This window comes from Rhopalosiphum padi, chromosome 1 (genome assembly GCF_020882245.1).
Source record: "Rhopalosiphum padi isolate XX-2018 chromosome 1, ASM2088224v1, whole genome shotgun sequence".
In the NCBI taxonomy this organism is placed as follows: Eukaryota; Metazoa; Arthropoda; class Insecta; order Hemiptera; family Aphididae; genus Rhopalosiphum; species Rhopalosiphum padi.
The window spans coordinates 20,539,872-20,556,257 of record NC_083597.1 but is presented as its reverse complement, the minus strand read 5'-3'; the positions used below and the strand labels follow the sequence as shown (position 1 = coordinate 20,556,257).

General features: G+C 29.9%; 1 protein-coding gene across 3 annotated transcripts in view; it reads left to right on the top strand.

Annotated features, from left to right (window-relative positions):
- The window catches only part of LOC132917692 (ras GTPase-activating protein raskol-like), a 130,055-nt gene that overhangs the window by 66,821 nt on the left and 46,848 nt on the right, over nucleotides 1–16,386 (top strand). For all 3 annotated transcript variants that reach the window (XM_060978548.1, XM_060978545.1, XM_060978544.1), the window contains one exon: nucleotides 2,204–2,417. In XM_060978548.1, the coding sequence (XP_060834531.1) occupies nucleotides 2,204–2,417 (214 nt within the window). The remainder of the gene's footprint in view (nucleotides 1–2,203; nucleotides 2,418–16,386) is intronic.

Genomic DNA, 16,386 nt, shown 5'->3' with positions numbered 1-16,386 from the left:
TTAAAAATTGTATGTATTTCTATAACCTCAAAAAAATTTGCAAATTCTCATTTTTATTTAAATTTGTTAGCCCATAAGAATTACATCTATTATTTTTATGAGTATAATTTTAGATTACATACATTTTTGATCTTAAAATTTAAAAAAATTGAATTTGAAAAAATTGATATATATTATATATAATTATATATAATATATAATCGCTCTGTTGTATAGTATAGGTTTTGAGTTTTGATTATACCTTACGATTGAATAAGTCATTGTAATAGATATATTAAATTTCGTGTCAATGATAAATTTTAACTTAAAATACTTATAAAAAAAAATATATTCCTATTAATTTTTAAATATTTAAATTGCAAGAAACAAACTATTAATATACTGATATGTTGTACAACATAATAGCGTTAGCATGGAACGCATATTAAAAACTAAATATAATATATAACTGTATACAGTTACTTAATATAGTGATTTCGTATAATTTATAGGTAAATATCATATTATATTGTATTACTTAATAATATGAATACTATATATAGTTTGGTCTTTTTTTAGATATACCTATATAATATTATAAATGCTTTGGAAAATTTGAAGCGACATGGCAACAACTCATATACCGGAACAATCGTGTTTGTACATTATATCAATTATCAATTATAATATGTGATATTTCTTCTAATATAATGTATATACGTAGGTTTACATTATACATTTATACGTGTTCTAACCAGGGCCATATTTACCATTAGTCAGGATAGTCAACTGCCTATGGCCTCCGTTATTATAGGGCCTCGGATTTTTATGAACCTTATTTTTTTTTTTTTAGAGTACTACTTTCATTATATAAAATAAATACAAGAAACATATAATATTTAAAAAAAAAAAATAATTAATCCTTTTCAGCGTAAAATGTAAATGAAAATAATAGGTGAAAAAGAAATCTGTAGTCTGTAGAGGTAAACAAAAATGTATAACATTATAATTATGTTTGTGAAAATGTATAAGTAGGTAAATACTAAATTGTAATAAATTATTATTTGTTTTATACAACTTATTCGTTGAGGTGGGTATGGCTTTATATCTATATACGCTTCTGTTGACAATAAGGAGGAGCCACATTTTTTATTTTGCCTAAGGCCACAAAATGCCTAAATCAGGCCCTGGTTCTAACATGATGATACATCATATAATATGTATTTAGCATACTATATATTTTTACTGTGCCACTCTTATCAATCAGAGGTGTTTAAGTGCGTATAACCGTATGTTTTCTACACCGTACATTCGTATCATTTATTATTTTACACAGTTTGGTATCCGTTTAAAGTTTAAAATGTTTAAATATATATGTGTTGTATGTATGTATGGTCATTGATATTATTATCTTAAGAGCGAAACAATTGAAGAATGAGGATCAATAATTACAAAAATAAAATTGTAACGCCAAATAAACAAGCAGTTCGTGTCGTTCGTGATATCTTCATTTTTCATTAGCGATATACTTGCAGTGTTGAATTGCACAAATTAAAATTAAATTGGATTTCAGCGGTGATTAGGCTACCATTATAGTATAAACAAGAAATAACCATGCCGCGGTAACCGAAAAGTGTTCTTTGACCGGATTTTTACCGGATCACGCCATAATGTCGTACTGCATGTCGGGTCGTACCTATTCTTAAATTTAATAAGAATAACTATATAGGTAACAAAATTTCTGCAGTAACACATTACCGTTACAAGTTGAATATATTCAACTACATGCTATATATGTATAGTACACAATATAGTATAGTATGGAAACTGGCTTTTATTCTACTGCAAACATCTTCATAAAGGTCATTTTTTCAATTTTATTTAGAATAAGTGATACTTTTTGATAAAGATCGTCATGACGCAAGTGTGTACCTATGTTTGAATAAAAATACGGGCACTGTGTGGGCGTTCATACAATATTATATAAATATGTTTTTATCCATTACCATTAATACATAAAATATTAAAATTGGAATGTTTGAAGTATTAAAAATAAAAAATAAGTATGACATCATTTTTCTTAAAACTATATTGGTGAGGGTTTTAGCGCACTCAGCATTCTAACTATAAATACGCTATTAATGCCTATTAATATCCATTTATAACTATAAAATAGCTGTGTAATACATAATATATAAATACAACTTTTTCGTTAACTATATAGATTGGCGATTCACTATTCGTAGACCTTCCCCGGGTCCGGCTAGATGGCGGGGCGAAAAAGTTCCGTCAGCGATGGGGTTACGAGTTGATCAATCAGCCGCCCGTTCTGTTGGAAGAGGACGAAGATCAAGACGATGACGACGCACCCGACAGCGCGTCGCTACGCGAGACGACGGAGAGACCGATCGCAGCTGTGTGCGTTCCGTCTCCCATGGGTAAGTCGCTTAAAGCAATTTAACGCCTTTAACTTTTTTAAGCATACATAATTAGCATAATAGTTTAATTAAAAATTCACTAGTTGAAAAATAGAAAATTTATGTTTTCTGTCGTTTTATTACTATAATGAATCAAAAATAAATTGTTATTCAAAAAGAGTAAAAAACTTTAAAAAATGAGTTACATATATCATTTTTATTTCATAAAAGTTTATATGAAAAGACTTCATGTTATGTAAAAAGAAATTTTTTAAAAATGTTTTAACTTTTCAAGATAATGAGTGTTTATTGTTTAAAAGAACGCCTAGTATTATTATTAGCATAATAGTATATTATTATATTCGACGTGTATTGTTGCCCGTTGGACCTTGTGTTCAGAATACCTTTCATAATAATAAATACTTACAAAAACCAAACACTTAAAACATAACTGACTAGTGTGTGACCAAAAAACTATTTTTTTTTTTAATATCTCGATAAAAAAGATTGTATCGCCACTTTCCATCGATGTTAATTTGTTGAGATGTTTATTGTTTATACAACAAGCTCCTCGAATCACTCATCGCCGTTTTGAACGTTTTAATATTAGACAAAATTCTTTAGTTCTTATTAAAAACAAACCATAACGGTTTTGGAGTTACCGGAGGGGCACCGGGAATTATCGGTGAAGAATATGATAATTATAAATCGATTTTTTTGTAAGATTTTTATGCAATGAATGTATTATGATATAATTATGATAAGAACAATTTATGAATGAACCATTTAGAAAATATTCAATCTTTTTTACTCATAGGTTTAAAACCCTAAATACCACTAAAATATAAGAACTATTTTTAAAATTATAAATGTATATAAAATGCTTAAATTAATATTTACTATTTAATGAAAAATTCAAGCATTTTACAGTTTTACAGCTATTTATTTTTGAATTACAACATAAAAAAAAATCAATTTTGTCAAAAACTAGTTTTGCCTAATGCATAAATATTCCTAACCTTTCCCCAATTTTTTTAAATGTTCTGAAAATTGACTGTAATAAAGTAAATTTCTGATTTGACACTTGAGAAATAGAAACTTACAAAATCAATTTATAAAAAGTTTATTCATATTATTATGAAAATAATAAACATAAACATTTTTAAAAAAGAAGTACAAAATTAAATAATTCTTTATGTTTTAATCATATACATAATATATATGTACCACTATAGTAGTCTTCGAAATTTTGTATGATAAGAAGAATATATTAATAAATTACGGTCAACTAACATAGTTAAAAAAATTGTTAATTTTATGTTTATACTGTTTATAGAAATATACAATAACAGTAGTTTTAAATTGTTAAGAACTACAATTTATATGTACGTATAGACATTTAGTCATAATCTTTGAACTCATAACCGTAAACACCCACGTTTTTTTGTTTCTATTGTCAACCAAACTACTAAATAGTTGCAGATGGATGTTTTTTTATACTGTATAATAATATATATATTTCGAAATAATTTAGCCGGGAAAAACATGATATTTAATACAGATGAGACTCGATTACAAACACGTGAAAATCAAATAATTTAATAATTTTAATAATTAAATAGAAAATGAATGCACTATATGAAAAGCTATGAAGTTAGATTTTTAGTGTTATTATAAATATATATTATTAAAGGATAAAATAAAGCGTAACGCGTAAGTATAATATTATTAAAGTCACGTGTATGTATATTGTACAATTCTGTCTGAGTATATACGAGTACTATAGCATTATATGTATATTGTATACTTATGACTACATAAAATATAACGTATAAATTGGAGCGGAGGCGTGTGTTGACAAATGTTATAACTTATAACAATATATTATTATAATATGGTAGTCGATGTCAGTGACTTAAACAGCTGGATGCACAGTGTTACTGAATAATAAGAAATAATACAGTCATTATTTTATGAATTTCACATACAATACACCATCACACAGCAGCAAACGTACACTCGTTTGTCTCGCTATGTCATTAATCGTACAGATTTATATTTTTAAATGTGTGAACATAATATTATACACGTAGTACAGTTTTTAAATTTTTAAACCAAATTGATGTATCGGTTTATCGAATTATAATTGAAAAATATGATATAATACCTAGTATTCACTATTCTATTACTCATCATAGTACTCAAAGAGCCCAGGACATTATATTATATCGCTGCAGCATATTAATATGTTTTAAATGCATAACCGTTTCTTACAAGTTATAATATATATATAGTTAATAGCTATAACCTTATTATTAATATGTAATATTATAAAACGCATACTGTTTGTTGTTCGTTCGGTATAACAATAACGAGTGAATAACGCCATATTGAAATACCTACAATATATAGGTTATAATCTTTGTATAATAATTATTATTACATATTTATATAGGTATACGAATATAAAGTATTAAAATGTTTACGTGGATCTGAGTTTGGATAATAATAATATAATTGCCGATGAATAAAATGGTTTATTCCGTTTGTAAACTGTTTCGTTATTTAAATAGCAATGATAATTATTAATAATAAAACACAAGACTTACCATATAAAGTTGTGTGTGTAATAGTTGTACCTGTACTACATACAATATATAAATACGAGTATACATTATAATCAGAAACAAACAGAATAATATATGGATTTATTTTGTTTCGGTTTTAGTGAAAAGTGCTTTTATAATATTATGTCAACCATACGTGGCGCGTGGCGGCCATACCCCAAGAACACGAACCGGTGGATATAACGTCAGTGCGGCAGGCAGTTTTTATTCTCCTACGTTTCCGTGGCATTACTCCCACGTCGTATATTATCTCGTTAATCGTATTTCCGTAACAATATTACTGTCATTATTTTCGTTTTTATATTCATAATGATAAGTACGTACCAATTTTTGTTTGATTTTGTTTCAAAGAACTCAATATTTTCTGTTGTTAATTTTTATTGTTTTACTTGTTTCGTATGTTTTAAATGTAGAAAAATGGTTTGAATTAAGTGAAAGTTCGGTAATTGTATATTGGTCGAAAAAAATATGTATGGTGTATCATTTTAACGATGTTAAACTACTAAATAGGTAACTTATACAGTAAATAATAATAATTTAATTTCTCACTTAAAATCACTGTTTGAACCACCTTTCACAATTTGATGAGTTTGCGATTCAACTATTACCACCTTGAAATTCGTTAAAAATCATAATTGGACGAAATACACAATTTTAAATTGAAATTTCAGCAGATATGCTATATATTTTGATAATTATTGACGGTCAATACATAATATTATACACTAAAATGGGTGTGACTAAATCCAATTTATAACTGTGGTCTGCAAATGAATTGGAATAAAAACTTTGATATAAATATCTTGTCATAAAATGTCATTTGTCTCACGGTCCACGGTGTTTAAATTTTAAACACGCTCGTAGAACGTTAAAAAAAAGGATAAAGTTAAAATTATATTTTTCGTGGCAGATTAGTTGGCAGATATAATTCAATAAGCTTATAACCTATTTAAGGGATTATAATATGAATTTCTGATTATTTTTCCCAGAAATAATTGTTATACTATTCGTGTTAATCAAATGTCGTGGGTTGGGGGGGGGGTTATTTTATTTATAAAAGACATTGACAATTTGTGTACAGTGTACATTAAATAATACAATAAGTAAATTAGTCAATAATTTTTACTAAATTTAGACTTGAAAACGTGAGGGAAGGGAGCATCCATCGATACTACTTACAAATGTGATTGAAATAAACGTATAGGTAATTTAATTTATTAATAATCATAATATTAGGTCGATATTGTTTTTTATTTTCGTTTTCATCTGAATTATACGTCAATTAAAACGCTAAACATCTATAAGAAACCTATAGGTATTAATATGTATTTTAATGCAATATGTATCGTTTACCATACACGTACAATTCGTAATTATTATTCCCTTCGTTGATTATAAATTAATAATTATAAATTATCATCATTATTGTAACATTATTATTATTGTACGATATTATTTAACGATTATGACCTGCGACACCGCGTACGCCTGTACCTATGCCTAAAGTTATAATAACACTATCCGTCTCGTTTCGTATCGTCGTCGACGGCGCGCGCGTTCCGCCTCGCCCAGCGTGCGACGTTGTCTAGCACGACGGAGAGCCTCCGCGCAGCCAGCAGTGTTTATCCGACAGTCGACCCGAACGGCAGTGGTTAGCAGATCGTTCTGTCATTTCGTCCGTCGCGATCCCGCTTTTTAGAATCAGTTTTAATTATTATTTTGACGTAATATTTTATTGGAATGTCCGAATTGGATTGACGTGCGCGTTAACGTTTTTAATTTTAACCTGTTCGCGGACGAATAAACAATGTTGTCCGTCATGAATGATTTGCCGGACGTACATCAGCAACCGCCCGTAAGTCCCGCGCACAGCACTGGCACGATTACCCGGAGGTTCAGCAAGGGGTTTCAATCGTGTCTGAAAGGCGCTCGAGATGATTTTGATGATTTAAATGTCGATCAAGGTAAGAATATGGTGTATAAAATATAATATCTTGGTATCGTTCGGACCTACTTGGACTTAGAAGGCTTTTTAATAATATTAGTGTTAATTTCTCAGCCAAACCTTTTTTCTCGTTGGTTACTTCCAAAAAAAGACGCATTTTGGAATTTTGGAAGATCATCTCATTATTCATTTTCGATACTAATTGTTATTATGTGTTCGCGCTGTCCCGAGTGAAAGTTTTTTTCGGTTCTTCCCCATGTTTTTAATAAAAAAAATTTGAACTGAATCATCAGTGGAAATAGTTATGCTAGTCTCGTATTCCAAGTTTTTCAATTAGCGGCTGTTGCTACTGTCCCCGTTGGAATCTTAAGGTTACTGCGTTTTATATGCTCGGCTGGGTGATTAATGATTATATTATGGCTTTCGACGGTGATTTAGACAGATTTTTGAGGTTACTCGGCTCAATCAGAGCGCGTACATAAACCGACGAAACAAACAACCGAGAAAGGATATGGTCGACAGAGAAAAGTGAAGAACATTATTAACTATTAGGCATAATATATATGTATATATATGTCGTATTATAATATAATATTTTATAACTTATTAAATTTATATATTGAATTATTACATATTTGCATGTATTATAAGACTGTAGTGGTGGCGCACGTTAATGTACTTGTATTATTATAAATGTGTTAGATAAGAGGGTTTTTGGACCGGATAACCGGAAGTTTTTAAATACGATAATCTGACGATGGTGGCAGACCGGAAACGGCTGGGTTAAGCTCGTTGTCAAACTGATCGTTTGTAAAGTTGATTTTTATATATTTTCTTCACTCGTCTGCGCAATTCTGCCATATGGCTAAACGACGTTTTGTTTAATATAAATCCATATAATCCAAGTAACTAGAAGTTAAACCACATGTCTACACGTGTATCATGTATATGAGATACACTTATTCCGTCTTTTTAATTGCCGAGTCGCTAGCATGGTTCGCGACATGTGGTCGCAGAGGGATTCGAATTCGACTACGAATTTAACCGATTTGTCAATAACTTGCTCCCAAATAGAATGATACCATTGCGAATTATTTTTACTGTGATTTTTAATATTATCTAAAATAAATAAATTACCCAAGTATAAATCTATACGTGTAGGTAATGGAAAAATAAATAGTAAAAAATCTATTATATTATATTATATTTAGTTCAATGGTTATTAATCGTTTTCCATTGGTATCGTTATTAGTTGGTTATTATCTCAGTGAAATAGATTATCAGTTAGATTTTAACTTTCAACGATTGTTGTTCAGAGGTATTGAATAAAAATATATACAATACATTAGTTTTAGGATGCATATTATTTAGATAATCTTGGATGTTTTAAATATTTAGATGTATTTAGTAATATTGTCAGTTCTATGTTATAATATGTAATATCAATATAACATTATGTAGATAGTGTTACTCATTAGATAAATTCCTTAAATTTCCCAACAAGGTTAAATAATCGCTAATTGAAAACTATTATTATTTATTAACCATCAAATATTATAATACAAAACACGCAGTAAGGTACCTACTTGAAAAATATTACCGAAATACATTTTATAATATCCTAAACAAACGTTGTATACTATACAGGTATTAAAATATATAGAAATGTTAGGTATTATGTGTAACCGTATTCAAGAAAAGTTATTTTCTCATGAATGTAATCAAAACTTTTAAAAAAGTTATAATTCTCGTTATTTTTAAATTACATTGTTATTTTCGTGTCTATTTCGTACAATATATACATAGACAATAAATCCAAATCAAAAAATTCAAAATAAACGAGATTAATAAATGTAGTGATCAGACAATTACATATTGCATAATATATTCATGAGTTTTCATATTTTCATTTTTCGGAAATCGTAGAACACGAGCTATTTAATATAAATATTAGCTTAATATATCCAAATAAAATAAAAAAGAACGCCCGTGAATTAATGTAAATTAAACTGTGCCCTTGTTATTTTCTTTTTTCTCTATCGTCATGTGGGTCAAACGCATTTCGGCGCCCATTTCCGTTTACCTGTTTACCCGCTATCTATGCAAAACCGTATGCCGTATGGTAATAAAATAATTGGCGCGTTCCCCAATTGGTGCGAAAAATTTTGATCAAAGCTACAAGGCATAGGCGACACCAGTAATACTCGATTTAACAAATTACTGCGCGGACCGGTCCATTGTTTTGGTTAGATTTTGCCCATCAAATACGTGTACTTTCCATGCGACTTTCTCCTATTCGACCAGTTCGTGTGCATTTTTTTTTATATGTATCGCGTGTATTACAATATTATACATGTTCACTAGATTTTTAATGCAATCAGGTATTGAGGTGTACCTACTACTAGTCACTAAAAGTCAATAATATTTTATAAGTAGATAATTAAAAGTCACGGTTTCTCATTTACACCGTTCCATCGATGATTGTAATGTTTTCTATTTTATTACTGTGTATTAGTACTTGCCACTTTGTATATTCTATAAAATATTTTTTTTTTTATCTTGTTCGAAATGCATTAAATAATAAGGACAATAAGGTTTAGGTATATATATATATATATATATAAACTTTATCTATCGCAAATGTAATAGTTTAAAACTTCATAGAAACTATACATTTATAGTATTGCAATTATATTTTACCAGTATAGGTAATCAATATTTATCATGATTCATGACACATATGGATGACATACTCACATAATATGATGTGCGTAGTTTATAATATTTTGTATATAGGTACATTTATTCTATATTTATTCAACTGGTTTTAGAAATATTATCAACTCGATATCCAAATGCAACTAATATACACAACAAGTAATTAAATTAAACATTTACAGTGGATAGAGTAATGAACTGACTTCATCCCTGTATGTATATACTATATAGTAATTATGATATTATATTATATCAATATATACTATTATGTAAGTACAAGTGCACATTAGAATAATTATAATAATATGTTCTATAGGTTGCTTATAATCCATTTTGGAAAATAATATAAGTTAACTTGTAATTAAACATATTTTGTATTAATAAATTGTTAAATGTGAGGTGGTTAAGTTGTTCATTCTTATTCTAATTAACCTTTCTGATTTTCACCTGTGAGCCATTTTAAAATTCATTCAAAATTAAGTTCTAAGAATTTAAAATTGTAAAATAATTAAGTTTTTTCAAATTATCATATTTTTATGCGTTGGCTACAAGGACAAAGTTTGTTTTTTTAATGATAACAAAGATAGTTGCGTTCGGTGATAGGTATTGTTTGTTTTTCGAACCCGCCCCGACAGCAATTAACTACAACGGCTCTGTAAAAATTAGGTACCTACATTATAATTAATTATTATACAAAGGTTACCCACATAATAGGCAATTTGACTGGGTTAGGGCGGTACGCCAAAGCTACTTACCACAATGACTGTGCCGCGTAGATATTGTATATACAATATATAGGTACTTATATAAATATTTTCTGATATTGATATATTATAGTAAATGCTCACTCCACGTTTGTACAGATGTTGCTCTCATGCGTAGTCTCGTATGATATAATATGCATGTGTTTATAATTTTATACAGTATGTTATTTAGTGGAAAGTCACTTTAAACTCAACTTGACTTGCACATAGCAATTATGTTGAGTAGTTCGTGTTAAACATTAATATTTTTAATTTAATTTTTTACACTAAAAAAATTATTTACTTCAATGAGAATTAAAAAATATGCTTTTTACCAGTATTCACAGAATTTTAAACTAAAGTAGGTACATAATGTATTCTATAAAAACAATATCATGTTACTGACAGGTCTGTGACCTTAAAATAACCCCTGCGAGCACGGTGCTTATAATATAATAATAATGGTACCTATATACCTATAACAATAACGAAAAATAACAACAGTCAACTCCTGACAACAATATAATAGCCATGTGTCTATAGGAATAGTAGATTTCAAGTGATGATTGGGCGTGATAAGACGGCAAATATAGATATTAGTTATAAGTCTTCGCGTATTGCCAATCGGTTTCTATTTTGGATTATTTCAGCAAATCTATTGCCCTAATGGCTCAACAATGAGTGTATTTTTCAAAAAACTCTTGTTTTGGTACAGTAAAAAGACATAAAATATTAGCCATGGCTACGGGTATTTTTCAAAGTTTCGAGTTCTCTTTGTCTTTTTGAGACAGTTTTCAAGTACTGAAACGTAAGCAAAGAAGTCACCCGTTTCTAACAGAAACTCAAGATTAATTTGTTGTATTGATTTGGCACGTCTGTCGCTTTCGAACCTCGTTTCCAACTATAGTATAGATAATGTATACTGTTCGAATCTAAATCCGAACATATAAAAAGGGATTTGAAGTAAAAGAAAATTCGATTGCATAATTACTATGCATTTACTATTGTCGTGCTCTGTACAACCATTGTATGTTGTATAATTGCTAAAAAAACTCAAGGTTTCGGTTCATTAGCCGTCGTCGGGGGAGTAGGGTCGATGTTAGCGGATGGACGGACAACAGACGCGTACAATGTTAATTAGCTGGCCGAGGACGACCGCGTACGTGACAAACGCCGCGCCGGGACAACACCGATCGGGCGCGAGGGGCACTTTTTTAGGAGAATGTATGTGCATATTATTATGTGCGTGTGCATGCTTTCAATAATTATTATTATCACTCATTTGGTATGTGTCCATAATGATGGTGATAATCATATTATGATAAACGTAATCGTCCTCGTGAATTTTGATATTTTCAACGCGTTTCCTACTGTTTTCCAATGAACTAAAATATAATAGTTTATAATATATGTATTATCTATTTGTGTACTAGTTACAATACATATCGCGCATATACTATAACATTAGTGAGTTAGTTATACAATTGAGTATTTGGCGTTGAATATCTTAAGCCACTTCACCCCCGTAACAGATATCACGACCTGCACATTGAATATTTTTGTAAGAACTCAATACGACAAACAATATACATAATAATATTATGATGTAGGTGGAGTGTGGACACTGTGTATGCACTATGCATGTAAAGAAAAATGTTCCTATAATTTTTTCCCCTATTTCGGGCTATTCGGATAACACCAATTGATTAATTGAAAAAAAGCTGTTGTTAATGAGTAATGACAGTCACTTGACATTTGTCAACGATAATTGAATATCAATTGAAAAATGATAACAAAATAGAACTATACACATATGTATTATAGGGTTTTAAATCTTAATGCATATATTTTTTTTTTTTTTGATATTTCATACCCACAGTGGACTAGAAGTTTACATACACTCTTAAAAACAGGAAAATACTTCTGATTATAGAACCCCTCCCTCATAACATTACAGTCATGACCTAACGAATGTATAATTTTAACACATCGCCACGATAATGTAGGTGTGAGTTATTAAAAATTAGAGTGCAAATAATGTTTGACTGTAATTAAATATCTATAAATATATAATAACAATGTACTTTACTGGTATACATCGCAAGTAGTAACAATAATATTATCTACCATATTGTTGTGAAAAATCGTCAATCGTTGCTGCCATCCGTACACGGATAAACGGTCTGTTGGTTTTGCTAATCGTCGAACCAGTATTTATGTCAAGTAGGACGTTGCATTTATATATAGGTTTGACGCGATTACATATTTTCGAACAATATACTACCTATATAGGTACACGCATACTATTATATAATATATATTTTATATTTATACTCCTATGATTGTATTATTCTTTATTTTGGTCGTTTGATACAGTTTGTTGTGTCGTGCCTCATAATATGTATATAGTGAACACTGAATGCGCGTCGATAGCTTCGCGTCACTATATTATTATATTTTGCATACCTACGAAAATGGTTAGGCATCCAAAGCGTTTCCATAAGCGGTTGATCGACTATATAAATAAATTATTATAATACAATCAAGTCTCGATAACTCAAATATCAAAGGGAATAAAAAAAAATTGACTAAAAAATGTCTCGAGTCGTACACCTTAAATACTTATAAGCACATCAAGGCGCAAGAAAAAAATTCAATTTATCGCGACTGGACTGTATATAGCCATATTATTACGAGTATCATAATTTATATGTAATATATGTGCACGCGCCGTGCAAACAGGTGTGAAGTGTGAACACAATACGTTGCCTTATTACTCCCGGTCCAGCACCTTATTTGGGAAAACCTAATCTATACAATGACAAATCAAATTTCAAATCTTAATTCTATTGATACTTCAATAATTATAATAATAATAATAATGTGTTATTATAATTTTCTGTTTAATATACTGTATAAATAAATAAACCTAATAACTAATAAGTAATAACTATATTAATAATTCATATAGCAGTGTCATACTGTCGTTGATAAATTATTACTCTATACCGACATCCGTACTACTTTTAAGTATTATGCCTACTCGATGTATTCAAGTGTGCAGCGTCGCAGCGGTTATAAGCTTATAATGTTATAACTTATAACAACTTATATAAGTCGTATCCGTGTTGTCGCTGCGCCATAATTTTTTTTCCTACTGAACAATATCTCGAGTAAACAAATAATTATTACTATTATAGTTAGGACGACAACGATATTATCTTAAAACAACGTTCTTGGTAATTTATCAAATTGCTGTTTATTATTTATTTTCATTCAATAATAATAAACGATTATCGCGAAACATGCGCAATAAATATTAATTTATACATTGTTCATATTAGTTTGATTGCTATAAAATAATAATGGTAAAACTTATAATTCCGTACGGTTTATTATGGCTTTTGCATAATATTTAAATTTTACACGTTGGTGTAGCATATATTATAGAATAATATTATGCGTTAAATATAACGCTTGCAAGTTATAACTGCATTATTACCTTAATACGTTTTATCCTAAATAGAGTTCGATACTGTCATTAGTCTATTATAAATCAATTCGTTTCATACTAATTATACTTTACCGTTATGATTAATATTATAATAGTTTCATTTTTTATATAATTTAACTGCAGCTCCAAATTTAGAGTACTCGACCGAATACAAATTATATTATTATACCTATATTGATAACTGCAATGAGTAATCAGACGAGCTCGGTCACTTATTATTCGTTATCGATCCTGGGTTTCTACCACCGCGAATCAACGCACTTACAGATTCGTTAGGCGATATACCCTCGACATACCTGCGGCGAACGAACCTGAACGGCTTTACGTAGGCGTACGATCATAACGGTAAAGAGTTAAGCGTATGTTTAGCGCATATTAGATATTTGTCGTTTGAGAGTGTCATTGTACTCTACGTACGGGTGTATACGCTGTACGACTTACCACAGGAGTACACCTATGGCTTTTTTACGCATAAATAAAATAGTAATAATAAAAAACACGTGACGGTTAGGGACAAAACATCGTAGCGGGTGGTGCAGTGCGAATTCTAAACTTAGAAACGGCAAGAGAAAATGTAATATACGCGAGCCATAGTCCGCTGTTACACCCTCATAAGTCATAAGTTTATAGGCGTAACGTGTACGACATTACAGTATGATGTGCGTTTAAAAGTTATAGTAAGTATTATTATATTATTATACATAATATCGATTTTCCTGTGTGTGTGTGTGTGTGTGTGTGTGACCGCGTATTTTGCATTCGATATTATAATATAGGCTGCCTGGATACGCGATGACGGCGGTGAGTCACCTGGTCTATGAATAATATGTTGGGCGCTTTGAATTCGAATTTACACTGCGTGCGATCGACGACGGCACTCGCCAGCAGCAGCACAACAACACATCGCGTTACCGGCCGATTACTTTAACCGTTTCATATAGCGGTGTGTGTGTGTGTGTCGTTAACGTACGTATTTACGTCCACTCAATATTTTATTTAGGTACTTGTGAATCTTCGACCGGAGAAACATCTGTTTCGTGTTTTCGTATATCGCACCACGCGCTTTAATAGGTAATAATATTATCGTACAAATGCGTATCCGCCGCGCATAACTAACTATACGGACTCGGTAACTCCAGAGCTCATAATATTGTCATTGAATTGGTCGTGATCTGACGGTACATTTTCCTTTTGTTTTGTTCGAATTTTGGATGGCGTTATTGAAAAATCGACGCTGTTCGGGTGCTCGAATGACAAATTTTATCGAATAATTTGTACAACAAGCGTGCTGCTTCGACGTCGTTTGAAATCATCATTTACTTAATTACCTATATATTGTGTTCATTAACTTTTTGAAACTAGGCGCGGCGATCTCTAGTGTTTTTAATTGCTTGTGAACGTTATACACATATGAGTACGTTCTCGCATTTATTTAGAGAAATGTTTCTATTATACGAGTAGCGTATAGGAAATAATAATAACGAGCCTATTATGTTATGCCATCGAGTATATTACACGCCTTGGATATATATACATTTTTTTTTAATCTAAATTACCCGATAAAAGTTTTATAGGCAAACGAATCGATAGGTGCGTAGGTATATAATAATAATTGTTATTATTATGGTATCTATAAGCGACACGGTGTAAGTGTGTAATTAACTGCTACAGCTAGTGCTCTTAAAATTATTCAAATACTATACCATCGACATCATAATATTACGTATGTATTGAAAATAATATACTATGTAATCGAATAAGCATCTACTAGGAACTGCTGTCAAGATCATCTGTGCTAGGTGATTGATAGGCCACCAGCTAGCCATTTTTTTAAATTTAATTTGATCAACCAGTCTATAAATATTCTATTAAATTATGTTTTTTAAAGCCAAAAGTCAAAACCTTAAATTGTATTAACCGATGATAAGACTTCGTAGTGTGACAACTCAAAGTATGCGTTTTATATATTTCAAATCTTGACCATATTTTGGACTTTCAGGAGTATTAAAATTAGATAACTGACTCCTGCTGAATCGGCTGAATCCACAGTTGGTATTAAGTTAAGTAAACAATAAACAGTCGTTTAGATTAAATATATGCATATAAGTATGATCGTCATAAACTCATAACTAATATCATATTAAAATATTATTTTTAAATTGTATTTATAGATTTATAAAATATATTATAAGGAATATTATTTAAAATTTAGTATTATTAAACTATTAACCGAAATTCACTACCATAGATAACTGTTTTGTATACATAAACAGGTATAATATTATAATGTTATGTATATAAATAGATTGTGGCATGCTAATAATAATAAACCATAATTCATAAAATTTAATATGCGAAATAGAATTTTTCCGATAGTTACGACTTTTTGTTGTCGACAGTTGTTGCTCTTTGATCGTTCAATACTAATTACTGGTTATTTTAA